This window comes from Amphiura filiformis, chromosome 5 (genome assembly GCF_039555335.1).
Source record: "Amphiura filiformis chromosome 5, Afil_fr2py, whole genome shotgun sequence".
Lineage (NCBI taxonomy): Eukaryota > Metazoa > Echinodermata > Ophiuroidea > Amphilepidida > Amphiuridae > Amphiura > Amphiura filiformis.
This window is the reverse complement of record NC_092632.1, coordinates 31,126,901-31,141,677: the sequence shown is the minus strand read 5'-3', so window position 1 is coordinate 31,141,677 and position 14,777 is coordinate 31,126,901. Positions and strand designations below refer to the sequence as shown.

General features: G+C 36.8%; 1 protein-coding gene across 1 annotated transcript in view; it reads right to left on the bottom strand.

Annotated features, from left to right (window-relative positions):
- LOC140152961 (nuclear pore complex protein Nup133-like) overlaps positions 1 to 14,777 on the bottom strand; it is a 54,763-nt gene that overhangs the window by 2,975 nt on the left and 37,011 nt on the right. The window contains exon 33 of the mRNA XM_072175515.1: positions 13,696 to 13,781. Within this exon, the coding sequence (XP_072031616.1) occupies positions 13,696 to 13,781 (86 nt within the window). The remainder of the gene's footprint in view (positions 1 to 13,695; positions 13,782 to 14,777) is intronic.

Below are 14,777 nucleotides of genomic sequence, written 5' to 3'. Positions count from 1 at the left end.
TATTTTTATCATTTTAAAAAGTATATTATGTGACACAATCTGCTCCATAGAGGTCAAAGTAGGCAGTTTTAACAATTTAGTTGTAATAATTACTATCTTACGTACATTTGGCTATCATTATACTGAAAACACCAAAGTCTAGCATACTTGGATCTAAGTTCTGAAGTTTTGTGATGTTTATTCTCTTCTGTATTTTATTGTTTTTTAATGCACATTTTTGCCTTTATCTCAATTTCAAATTGGCCACCTTTGGCCCCATGGACCAGAATGTGTCGCATATAGATAGATACTGTAGAGTAAAAGCACAGCTACCATGAAAATAAACACACACAAAGATGTTCTTTCTGTATAGGTAAAATAAACACACACAAAGATGTTCTTTTATGTATTGGTCTATGTAAGAAAAGTCAAAATCTCCAATTTAAAAACAAGTAAAATGGTTCAAAATCTGCAAAGTGCTAAAAACTACACAGGCCAAAATGACCACTTTACTAGTAATTTAAAGAAATCCATTCATGTTACACAACAGCTTTTGCTGATGTTTCCTTGCCCTTTTCATAATACCCCATCTTTATCATCAACAGAAATGTTGTTCGGAGATAGACAACACATTGAACACAATCCCCCAACTTCTTTTCAATTCTCACACCTGGAATTATGGACACTTTTGGGCATCAACTGCTAATTGTTGGTCTAAAGGTATGTACATAATTTGGGCAAAAAATGCTTAGTTTTGGAGAAAATACCATGAAATCTGCCAGACCACAGCAGTATAGTATTTGAGAACTGGTCTAAGGTGTTTTTTCCTCTGGGTGGGCATGATTCCCTCCTTGTAGGAGGAATTAAAAATATCTGTAGGTGGAATACTAAGTTTGTAAGCAAATTCATGGTCCAATTGAGGTTTAAATCCACCAGAACTACCAGCTTTAGATGGATTCACTTTTTTAGAACAGAGTAAACATCCTGTGGGTAGAGGGGAGAGAAGCTAAATGTGGGCTGACACACTTGTGAACTTCCTGTTACTAGTGTTAGCCAAAACCTGTAGACTCATCATCATCAACTCCTGGGACACTCACTCTGAGCTCAGATTTGTAATTTGCTGATACCACTTACAGGGCTGAGTTTTTTTGGAGAGATCTTACTCTCTGAGCATGATAAATTAACTTAGCTTTAGTTAGTCATCACTCTTTGAACATTGCTACACAATTTACGTCACTCAACAGAACCACAAAAGCCTTTAATGTTCATGTGCAGGATGCGTAACCCCAATTACCTACTTAATTCAACCACATTGGGTTTGTATGTTACCTATTTGAGGAAATCATTTATATCCTTTATGTCAGAAAAGCTAGAATTTAAATTCTATCAAACATTCTGAGAATATGAATCATGCTCCTTGTCTCAAAATGTGTTTAATTAAAAAAATATTATTAAACTCCCTTTCATAAGGGAGATTGCAGACAACATATAAATCTCAGTCCACCATTCCCAGCTTCAGTAAGGAAAAGAACCTTGAAAATCCTCAAAGGCTTCCTAATTGTAATGACAAGGATTTTAAACTACCTACAGCAACAATATGAATGTGAACAATTATACTGCAACAGGCTCATCGATGACAGGCAACATCTTAAATGTCTTGTATGGGGAACAAATTCTTCTTGCAGTCCTTTTAGGATTGGTGGCTATTGCTGGACTTATTGCAAACTCCATGATAATTGCTGCAGTAGCTTTCTCAAAAAAACTCCAGACCTTGACGAACGCATTTGTGACAAGCTTAGGTGTAGCTGATCTGTTGACATCCTTTACACTTATCTGGTATACTGTCAGTATCCTTGGCAAAGGTGAATGGCCAATACCAGCAGCCGACTGGATTTGTCGGTTGACCGGTGTCATGATATATGCCTGCATAGGAACCAGCATATGGACATTGGGTACCATTGCTATAAATCGCCTCATCCGCATCACAAAACCCATTTGGTACAAGAAGATATTTACATCCTGGAAGCTTGTGATTCTTGTGGCAATGGCATGGGTCATCCCGGTAGCTGGACTTCTTATTGCTCGTGCAACTGGAATCGTTGAATATGGGTACAGTAAACCTGCCTTAGTTTGTTCTGCTTTTACATATTCAGATAATAATGAATTCACCATTGGTATAACTGTATTTTGTGCATTTCCATTCCTAGCAATAGTTGGAAGTTACATCTGGATCTATATTCATGTCAAGAAACATTTTCAGGAACAGAAACAACGTTTGTCACAGTTTACTGCCAGCTGTATAAATGATAATTTAGAAAGTCCCAACATGCAGAACTCCGCATCAGAACTTGTAATCATTGAAGAGGGCCACGATCCCAACAGAGATATGGCAGTTCAAAGAAGGAAACAAATGGCCAAACAAGAGATTGCGATCACCAAAAACCTCTTTGTGGTTGTTGTTGGATTTTTAGTTTGTTTTATTCCATACCTTATATTACTGTTAATTCAGTACCCAGCCAATTAATGCTGAACATGTTACATTTTATCTTAAGGGTGTTCCATTTGTTAACTGTGTTTTTAACTTCATAATATATGCCATGAAGCATCCAGATTTCAAAGATGTACTGAGGCCTATGATGAGGTGTGCTTATGCTGATATCCCACAACCATCACCAATCCTGAAATACCTGAGGAGTGAAATTTCCCTTATGGATCTAATAAAGTATTACTTGAGTTGACCTACTTTCAATCATATGAAAGTTAAAAATGCTTCCTATAACAGGTAATCTTGCACTGCATTTGACCTAATTATAATTAAAGACAGAGATAAAAAGGAATTATTGCGTCTGACGTCATCTGTCAATCAAATTCGAGCACGGTTTGTTTACAAGTGTCGTGATGATAACTTGCTGAACGCAGCGGTATAACCGGGTGCCTTATTGCTCAATTTTGCACCTTCAAACATGTATACCATCTCAAAAGTTAGGTGTTTATAGTAGGAAACTTTCTTTCGCAAAGGCACCATGTCAACAATGCCTAGAAAAGCTGTTTTATGCCTGGTAAAAGTACGTAATTTTTTGCCATTTGCTGCTATTCCTTTTCTCCGATCAGCACCAGATAGATCGGTCTTCCTTTTAAACGCTATTAACCTGTGTAAACCAATCAAGGATCGTAATTGACAGTGACATCAGACGCGATAAATACTTTTTATCTCTGTCTTTAATTATAGAACCCCCCCCCCAGAACCCCTATGGAATTTTTCAAGGGACAAAAATCTAAATCTTCCAGTTTAAAGGATGACTCTGGCAATCACTACATTATGCCTTATATGTTGGAAAATTAATTATCAAGCACAAATCACATGGTTTTATTCACATGGTCTCTCAACACGCGATATTCAAAATTCCCGGGCGCCGAGATTGTCGAGTGCAATGACGTCCCAGTAATACAATTTACAATGTAGGCTGACAACAATTGAGCACAAATAACCACAATGTCATTGCACTGGACAATTTCGGTGCAGGAATTTAGAATATCCTGTGTGAGAACCAGCTGTTTTTATCCATTTTTATGGTCAATATGAACTTGTTTTAAATAAAACCATGCGATTTGTGCATGATAATTATTTTTCTAACATATAAGGCGCAATGTTGTGATTGCCGGAGTCATCCTTTAAAGGGGTCTCCAGCAATGATAACATTATGCCTTATATGTTCGAAAAATAATTATCAAGCACGATTCACATAGTTTTATTTAAAACAAACTCATATTGACCATAAAAACGAATAAAAACAGCTGGCTCTCAACACGCGATATTCAAAATTCCCGCGCCGAAATTGTCTAAGTGCAATGACGTAATGGTTATTTGTGCTCAATCGTCGTCCGCCTTCATTGTATTACTGGGACATCATTGCACTCGGTGCCTGGATATTTTGAATATTGCATGCTGAGAGACGGATGTTTTTATTCATTTTTATGGTTACTATGAGTTTGTTTTAAATAAAACCACATGAATCGTGCTTGATAATTATTTTTCTTACATATCCTAATTTAGCTGTACCGGTAGATGCTACATTATCATATGTGGCACATACGATAGTGCTGCACTCAACACTCATTTCTTATTTGAGTGCAACACTATCGTATGTGGCACTTACAACATCTAAATTAGTAAGTAATTCATCTATTTATTAACTTTAACAGCATTTATATAGTTTATATTCTTAAAGTTAACTTACTTTACAATCCCATGTCATTTTATGGCTACTTGGAAACAAACGGCTACGCAAAACACAAAAAAGCTCCTCCTGTAAAATTGTCCAAACTGAAAACGCTAGTGTAGCACTCTGCCGACGAATTGCTATCTCAAACAAATGGATATAGCAGTTTTTGCATCTAAACTCTTTTATATTATACACGCAGAGTGGCATTAATCATTGTTGACTTGCAAATATCTTGGCTAATTACTCTAAGGGGAAATTCACTGTTTTCCGACTTCTGTCTAAGGCTCTCATTTTCGGAAATTCGCCCCGGTACCCAAACTTTTTTCGAAGGGTACCGGTACCAAATTGCAACAACAACAAAAAAAAAATTGCAAAAAAAAAAAAAAAAATTTTTTTTTTTTTTTTTTTCAAAGTTTTTTTTTCGGTTTTATAGTGTCTCTGGACCTAGACCTAAATGCTAGGATCATGATTGACCTAAAAAAAAAAAATTGAATTTTGCACATTGTTTTTTGTGTTTAATCTGTAAATTGATACATAGTTTTCATGTCATACTCTATTAATGATATCAAAATGCATTCAAATTCAATGCATTTTGATATCATTAATAGAGTATGACATGAAAACTATGTATCAATTTTCAGATTAAAACACAAAACAATGTGCAAAATTCAATTTTTTTTTTTTTTTTTTTTAGGTCAACCATGATCCTAGCATTTAGGTCTAGGTCCAGAGACCTACAAACCGAAAAACTTTTTTTTTAATTTCGGTACCGGGCAGGGAATTTCCTGCCCGGTAATAGGATTATCGGGCGGGACTCGAATTCCCGGACTCACTCAGAGCCTTACTTCTGTCGCATGTAAAATTGGACATATGCTAATGAGGAAACTTAAGGAAGTAGTTGGGATAATTCCTCAACATCCCTGAAAGTTTGTAATTTCAATGATTCATACAACAAAAGGTCCAGATCAGCCCTTGAGCTGAGCTTCCCGGTTGTGTTTTACAACAAGTAACTTTAACCTATTCCTATAATAAATTTCCTCATATTACACTGTATTGTAATAATCATTCATTTTTGTAAATATTATTCTTGAAACTTGCTATTTATTATTATTTATACCTATTGATTAGGTACTAGCGGGATACCAAGGCTTTCAGCATGGTCCCCGCTAGATGAGTAAATGGGAGCGATCACTAAAACAGGAGGAATTACTGAAAAGGTAGAATCATTGAAAGGTAAATTTTATTTTCCTAAACCTGTCCCTTCTTGCATTTCCATTTTCTTTTCAGTTAATTCTGTACGGGCCTAGTTTGTTTCCATTAAAACAAAATGCTATTTAGCTTGTGATTTTCCGTTTCCATGTTATTTATCTATCTAGGCTTAACCCCATTCCCATTATTTTCTAAATCTATCCTTTCTTATGCGTTTCCCTTTATAGCTTCATTTTTATCAGCTGCTTAGCTTGTGATTTCCCGTTTCCTTCAGTTGTTATTTATTTTTCTTATTTTTCGTGATTAGTTTCTAATTTTAACTTCTTTTTCCCTTAATTTTCCTGATTAGTTTCTTTCTTTCCCTCTTTAGTTTGCTCCCGTTTCATTTAGTTACTGTAATCATAACCTGTATAATAGGCCTACCCGTAGGCCTACCTTTTTTGTCTTCTTTTTTTTTCTATTCATTTAGCTCCTTTCTTTCTCTTCAGTTTCTTTTGCATAGGTCTATTTTGTTCCCATGCTGCTTAGCTCGTGATTTCTGTTTCCATGTTATTCATTCCCATGCATTATTTTATAAATCTACCATTTCTCCTTTTAGTTTTGGCTTTGTTTCTACATTTTGTTCCCATTTTTCATATTTCCTGCTTAGCTTGTGATTTCCCGTTTGAATTTTATCTATTTAATTCTGTTCTCATTTTAGTTTTTTTTACATGGGTGGGTGGGTGGGTGGTGGTGGTGGTGGTGGGTGGTGGGTGGTGGGTGAGTGGGTGGGTGGGTGGGTGGTTGGTTGGTTGGTTGGTTGGTTGGTTGGTTATTCTTTCTTTCATTTTTAGCTTCCTTCTTTCCTCTCGTATCCTCACGATTTTTATCATCTTGGCGGGTAATCTCTTAACCGAATCCAGTACCATGCATATAATCGACAACCCGACCCATCCATAGGCCTACCTTTTCAGTTTTGTCTTCCTTTCTTTTCTTTTCTATTTCTCTGGCACGGAAAGTTGGTCTGTGCATATTATGCACCCGTGCGTCAAGGCGTCACATTGCTCAGTACGCCGACGTACTAACGCCAACCCCTGCTGCCAGTTAGTTACGGTACGCTGCTACCACTGAGTTTTGACAACAAAAATCCCGGAAAACCCCGGTTTTAACCATATTTTCACTGATTTTGATGCCAATTGTTGGTCTTGACCGCTTTCAACCAAATAAAGTGCAATGCGTTCCCAGATATTCCTCAATCTCCCGTATGAATGTGGCTGTAAAACTAAACGACGATTCATTATAGGCCTAGAATAAATAATAAAATTCACGCCGACGTAGCCTTAATCTCTTGGCTGCCAACTTCGTGCAGTGGCGGAAAATGGGGTGCGAGCTCATGAGGGGCTAAAAGCTCGTAAGATCATTCTTAAAGTACGCGATGTTGTGCATCTAGATAGCCTGAATCATTTCTTTGCCACCTCGCAGTTGGCAGAAAACAGGGCAATGTTGCTCATGCGTATGGTTTTTAATGGAAATATTATTACGCGGTTCACACTGTCCTTACCCACAATGCCACTGCATGCGATTTTGCATAGCAACACGACAGTTTTTTAGGTTATTCGCTTAGTTACCATCAATTTTTGCAAAATGAACCTCAGATGGTTTAATGGCAATATGTACCCGATCAATGTACGAATAAATCAGAGCTGAAAGTGAAATCATCTCTGAGTCTATTCGCGCACAAGATTTAGCGACTTCCTTTTATTTATATAGATGGTACATAATGTAATGATGATTGTACGATCATTAATGAATAAAAAATGAATGAATGAATAAATACAAATAATTCTTGTCAATGATTGTGAAAGCCAAGTGATTGTATATTGTTCTGGATTATACCAAAATTGCTTAATAGGAGGGACTTTCATAGTGTGAACCCTGTAGGTTAAAGAGAGAAAGAAAATAATAGTGTGTATGCCAGTGTTTTGGGTTGTACCTTCTTCGCACACTTGCATGCAATTTGCCTATCTAGTGTTAATGTGTGCATCTATACTGTTTGGTATCATGAAGCCTGCATATTTGGTACTGATTAAACTATATTAAGTTGATTACCAGAACCACACTGAATGACCTTTGCATTAAACCCACATTAACTTTGTATGTTACCCATTTGAGGAAATCATTTATATTCTATCAAGGTTAGAGAAGCTAACAATATATACCCTGCTCAAAGGGGAATTTAATTTCTACTTTTAAATTCTGAGAATAGGAACACACTTTTCCGTCAGTGACTAAATACAATGGTCATGCTCCAATTCTCAAAATGTCTTTAATTGAAAAACATTATTAAACTCCCTTTCATTATGATAACATGTAAATCTCAGTCCACCATTCCAAGCTTCAGTACGGAAGTGCCTTCAAAATCCTCAAAGTAATGCTTCATAATTGTACTGGCAAGGATTCTAAACTAGCTACAGCAACAATATGGCTGTGAACAATACTGCTGCTACGGCAACTGGCTCATCCTTGCCAGGTTACATCTTAAATGTCTCATATTGGGAACAAATTCTTCTTGCAGTCCTTTTAGGATTGGTGGCTATCGCTGGACTTATTGCAAACTCCATGATAATTGCTGCAGTGGCTTTCTCAAAAAAACTCCAGACATCGACTAACGCATTTGTGACAAGCTTAGGTGTAGCTGATCTGTTGACATGCTTTACACTTATTTGGTTTACTGTCAGTATCTTTGGCAAAAATGAATGGCCAATACCAGCAGCCGACTGGATTTGTCAGTTTACTAGTTTCATGACATATGCCTGCATAGGAACCAGCATATGGACATTGGGTACCATTGCTATAAATCGACTCATCCACATCACAAAACCCATTTGGTACAAGAAGATATTTACATCCTGGAAACTTGTGATTCTTGTGGCAATGGCATGGGTTATCCCGGCAGCTGGCCTTCTTATTGCTCCTGCAACTGGAATTGTTGCTTATGGGTATAATAAAAATGCCTTAGTATGTGCTGCTTCTACATATTCAGTTAAAGCTGAATTCTCCCTTGGTCTAAATGTATTTACTGCATTTCCATTCCTAGCAATAATTGGAAGTTACATCTGGATCTATATTCATGTCAAGAAACATTTTCAGGAACAGAAACAACATTTGGCGCAGTTTTCTTCAGGCTCTATGAATGATAGTTTAGAAAGTCCCAAAATGCAGAACTCCCCATCAGAACTTGCAATCATCGAAGAGGGCCATGATCCCAATAGAGCTGTGGCAGTTCAAAGAAGGAAAAAAATATCCAAACAAGAGATCGCGGTCACCAAAAATCTCTTTGTGGTTGTTCTTGGATTTTTTGCTTGCTTTGTTCCATACCTTTGATCATACTGTCAATTCGATACACCACCAATGTTGAACATGTTATATTTTATGTAAAGGGTATTCCATTTGTTAACAGCATTTTCAACTTCATAATATATGCCATGAAACAATCAGATTTCAAAGATGTATTGAGACCTATGATGAGGTGTTCTTATGCTGATATCCCACAACCATCACCAATTCTGAAATACCTACTTTCTAGGAGGAACTAAAAGCCGACTCAACATTCTCAATGAGCTTTATCATATCAACTATAATCAGGTAATCTTATACTGTATTTAACCTAACTAGCATTGCTAAGGATACTAGATGCATAGGTGATGAATCATTCAGCATCTTTGGACCCAGACTCTTGAACAATCTGTCTTCTACCATAAGATCTTCACCAACAGTTGCTGCCTTCAGACTCATCTTTATTTTGATTGTACATGCTCTAATACTTTTTTCATATTCATCTTGTTTGTAGTGCATTTTCTTGTTTCTTTTATGCATCGTAAAGCAAAATGATAGAAGCTAACAAAAAAACAAACAAAAAAAACAAGCTTTGGTACAATTATAAGGATAATCTATGGATGTCATAATGAGAAATGAGAATAGCTTGTCAATATTATTTGCATGCACATTTTAATTAGCTGTATATTAAAAAAAGAAATCAAAAGTTAGATGTTGTCCTATAAACAAAAGTCCTTTCCTAATTGGGTCAAAAAGCCTAATAATTATATTTCATAAAAATTACCGCATTTGTTCCATTAACCGCCCAGGGCCCTGAACAAAATCATTTTAGGTGGGTGCTTTTTTTTTACATTGTTTAGGCAAACAAGATATTAAAAAGGCCCAAAATTTCCATCTATCACCATCAGTGTGTCATATGTTTCAGACCAGATTTGCATGGGCAGTTTGCTTGTTTTAAAGTAAAGTTGTAAAGTCACTGGGTGGGTACTTACAGGGGCATTGCCGGTTAATTCCTAATGAATGGACTTTCTTTTATAGGTCATCATCAAACATTTAGTTTGTTCCCTAAGATTTAAATAATCTATGTGATATTCAGACCTGCCAACCTTCCAAAGTCAGAAAGAGGGACATTGAGACCAAAAAAACCCTTGAACATGTACACAAACTAAGAACAGACAAATTCAAAGAGTTGATATGTGCAATACTTCCAGAATTCAGAGATGGTTTTGCAGGTCTAAATTTATCATAATAGACTAGAGAGAATGCTGTAGCAAAACCCCAAAAGAGGGACAGTAACCAGGTCTGCATTTTAGTATTGCACCTAATGCTTTTAAAGGTAGTCTTCAAGTTGTGTCCTGGCAATGACAGGGCTATTTTTAAATCTTATCATGAACTTGTAAATGATAAGAGAAGAATTGCAATAGAGAGTGAATCAGTGTCATCTATCAGTCTATCAAGGTGACTTTGGTTACATTCGTGAGTTAATGTGGGCATCAAACCACAATGAATTGAAAAGAATCAAAACTGCAAAACAGTGAACATTTTAGTATTCTAGCTAATGCTTTTAAAGGAAATCGTCAAGTCGTGTCCTGGAAATGACAGGGCTATTTTTAAATCTTATCATAACATAAACTTGTAAGTGATAGCAGCTCAGAATTACAATAGAGAGTGGATCAGTGTCATCTATTGGTCTACCAATGGGGTTATATCCATGAGTCAATGTAAGCATCAAACCACAATGAATTGAAAAAGTTGAACTGTTGTAACAGGTCTGAAATTACTCCTATTTCTTTGTTTTTGTTGGATGATTGGTTGATAGTGACTGATTGAATAGTATGTTTCCAACCTATATCAAAATTGCTACATGTATGTAAGCCTATATGCTAAACAGATTACATATTGCAAATAAACATTTTACATAGTTGTAAACCAAGTATTAATCATTGTTGACTTACAAACCGATGCAACAATTAATCAATTAAGGGGAATTCCAATGTTTTTCTGATTCTGCCATGTGTAAAACAAAGGGCAGCAAAGAAAACTTGATGGCAGCGGGATTCAGATCGGCAGCCTCTGGGTTACGAATACATGACCATTGGTAACATGTTACTGAGCAAATTTAGGATAGTAATGACAACATCCCGAAGTGTGTCATGATATGATTAACAAAATACACAGTTCAATGCATGTCGCTGTACATTAATGTCAAGGTAAATGAAGTATGAAATACCAAACTAGTTTTTACATTACTGTAGGCCAAATATGTAGCTCATCATTCATTAATTTGCTAGTATTGTGACATTCATTTTGACAGGCCATTAAACAGCATCCAAATGACCTAAATACTTGACAAAAGCAAAGAAACAGATAATTGTTTGTCCTCCATGCCTTTATCTGGGTTGATTGATTGGTAGGTACATACTATATAAATTGGTGAAAATCCCACGTACATGTATATGAACCCGACCTGATTTTACATCATGATAAAAAAGTCCCTTTAATCAGCCTTAATTATATAAATATAAATGCCAACAAGTTTTATAAGAACCCTTACCCCACCCCTAGCAAAAAACCTTCCTACCCCTACCATATGAATCTCCAGATAATCTGTTCACAAGGTTATTTTGCCTGATACGTATTCATTGTGTTACTTAGCTTCTGAACTAACATTGTGCTGAAAATCTAACCTCTGGCCCTGCTACACCTACTAAGATTTGATACCATACACCATACAGATTTCCAGATAATCTGCATGAGGTTATTGCTTGATACAGATTCATTATGATAATGACCTTCTCGATTTGCATATATTGAGAACCTCTGGCAGTGCTATCCCCATAAGTTCCTATATTAGAGCCCATATGGTTCTCAAGATTACTTGTTCATAAGCTGTTGAATTAGCACACACAGACACACCCACACATGGAGGGATGGCAGGTACTGTCTTTTGGAAATTGCAGGACAGCATTAAGTAGGTCTTCTGGAGCCTTCAAGGAGAGCTGTTTAGAGCATTTACAATAGAACATGATAGAATGTAAGCAGAGAATGGTCAAGGAGAGCTAAATGTCACTCTCCTAAATCAGATTTAAGGAGAGCAGTAGAGAGGATTGCTCTCACTCCTCAAAAGGCAGTCCCTGGGATGGGTGCACACTATATTGACCACCACTTGTAAGGCCCCCCCCCCCTGAACATATGTTGATTCAGGCAAGACAAAAAAGCACCTTCATAAGCTCAAAGGTATGGACGGTCCCTTTTAATTTACAAAGCGACCATTGGTTAGTATGAACGCATTACACCTTATTCAGCAAGTATGTGGGAAAATCCCATGTGTTGTGCAATTATACACAACCACAAACTTCTGTTACTAGACTGCATAACCATGATAACAGGAAGTAATAGGCTCTTTACAAGTAATTGGAAAGTGGTATTGCTTACAATAAACTACAGTTAAAGGGGTATTTCGTGATCCACAGCCTCATCCCCCCACTTTTCCAAAAAAAAAGTTGAGATTTTTACACCACTGGATACCTCTGGCTACATAATGTTTATGTACCAAATATTTCTTGCAGATTAATTCGTTTAGCAAAAATATCGCTAAATTTGAATTTCGCTCTGGTGCACCAGAACGAAATTACAACACATTGTCTATGGAGCAGTATAATACACATAATCATGCATAACTCGCAAACGCAAAATCGGAATCAACTGAAATTTTGGAAATAAGCTTTTTTCGTGGATATCTACTGAAAAATGTCATAAAAAGAGGATGCTAGGATCACGAAATCCTCCTTTAAGTTGAAAGAGTGGTTGATTCTGAAAAGGTTAAAAGTTTGGAATTACTCACTATTATTATTATTCTGTTTATTTCTATATCCAAATATTTACATGCCATATACTTGACTCAACCACAGCAATAAAACCTGTTGAATTTCCTTCTAATCTCCATGCCGTTCTATTCCTTCATTTCACATGTGAATATCCAAAGGTACTTCCACTCTCCCTGGGAAATATGCAGTATCTGATTTGTAAATTAGCTGCAGAAACTTTGCTTTAACCCTAACACCAGTAAAAACCACAAAATACCACAATGAAAAATTCATAACATGCATGCATCCCAGGGTCTGCGATGACGCAATCACCCGAAGTGTGATATGATCACGGAATTGCTGGCGGGCAGCAATAACCCGAGCAGCTACCGGTCCGCGCTCGTTAAGCTTGGCATGCGAGGGTCAAAGGTTTGAATCCAAAAGCCAAGTCAAAAATTCTTCTTCTTCTAGAAAAATCGGATCTTCTCTGACTTCCGATACCAAAAAGCATGGGTCAGTGTTAGGGTTAAAATACATGTATTTTTCCAGATTAGAGTGTCCTTTACCCCTAACACCAGTAAAAACCACAAAATACCACGATGAAAAATTCATAACATGCATGCATCCCAGGGTTCATGCGATGACGCAATCACCCGAAGTGTGATATGATCACGGAATTGCTGGCCGGGCAGCAATAACCCGAGCAGCTACCGGTCCGCGTTCGTTCGCTTGGCATGCGAGGGGTCCAAGGTTCGAATCCCGGGGGGGCCAAGTCAAAAATTCTTCTTCTTCTTGAAAAAATCGGATCTTCTCTGACTTCCGATACCAAAAAGCATGGGTCAGTGTTAGGGTTAAAGGAAGGTGACCCAATATATTTGGAAAATCAAATTCTTTAGAACTAACAAATAACTTTAAAATTTCATACCTTTCAAGTGTTCATGCAAAAAGAACACAAATGTTTCCTAAAAGTTTGCCATATTTTGATAAGAATAAAATACACTGTTCTATGCAATGTGATACATTAAGCACAAATACATACACATATTATCTTGTTGCTTTACATCCAATTTGAACACTCTCAGCTCATAAGAGAAGACGGGCAAGTCATTAGAGATGAGTAGATAGATATCTCTTCAATTTCAAAGTAACTCACACAAACATACCTTCATTATAAGCTTTTTCCACAGTACGAAAGAAAATTGAATCTTGGTATCTATCAAGAGGGTCCACTCCCTGTACCTCTGACCAGCTGAAAATAAAATAAGATAAAGCATGTCACTGGAATGGCAAGAGCAAATTAAGGTTCCCATATGGGATTTCATGCTCTTCCAGATGGGTGTAAGTTAATAACAGAAACAGCCATGCAGAGAATGAACTCAAGCATACCAGGGCATACTTATAATAGCGTATCAATCCACATGAAACTGCATGGCGTTGCTCGTGAGTCATCCTGGGGAAGGAGTTTATGAGGGGGCAGCAATTAACAGGCCTGATGCCGGGGAGGGGGGCACAGCACAAGCTGTGGGATTTTCTAAATTTTTAAATTGATTGACACTACGCCATCTGGAAATTAAAAAAAAATTAGTTCTTAGGTGTACTCGCAAAGGGTTATGGGATTTACTGAAAAGGTCAATTTGATGCTGCTATATACAACAATAACAAAAACAACAACCAATATTTGTGAATCGAATTTGCAAAAAATATTCATGTACAAGACTTAGTAGGCACTACAGGCCTACAAATTTCTTTTTTAAATAAAGTGAAAAAACATTCAATGAAAAATGAACAAGAAAGAAGCAAGGAAAAAAAAAAAAAAAAGAAAGATAGATAGAAAGAAAGAAGTCTTTCAACAAGATCAGAGCATTTTCTATTTTTTTTAAATTTCTGTATGACCTTCCGTGATCTCTAATCTAAAATGGCTCCATATCTTAAAATCAACATTGGATCTTGAACTTCATGTGTACAAACTCTCATGCTTCTATACTGCTTCAACCTAAAAGTGCCAAATCTATGGCATCGAGGGTCAATGCTTTGCATCACACACACAGCGTGTTAAAAAACGCTACACATAAAGTGTGTGGTGTGCTAGGCAAGTACAAATCGTGCAGCAGTTGGCGTGCCAAAGAAGCATTTACACACGCATTGCAATGAAAGAATTGTTCTCATACCTCCAGTTTCCAAGGTCTACTTACTTCTAAGTTGACGGACTATACTACAACTTGTACAATGGTTCCCAGTTTTGGTG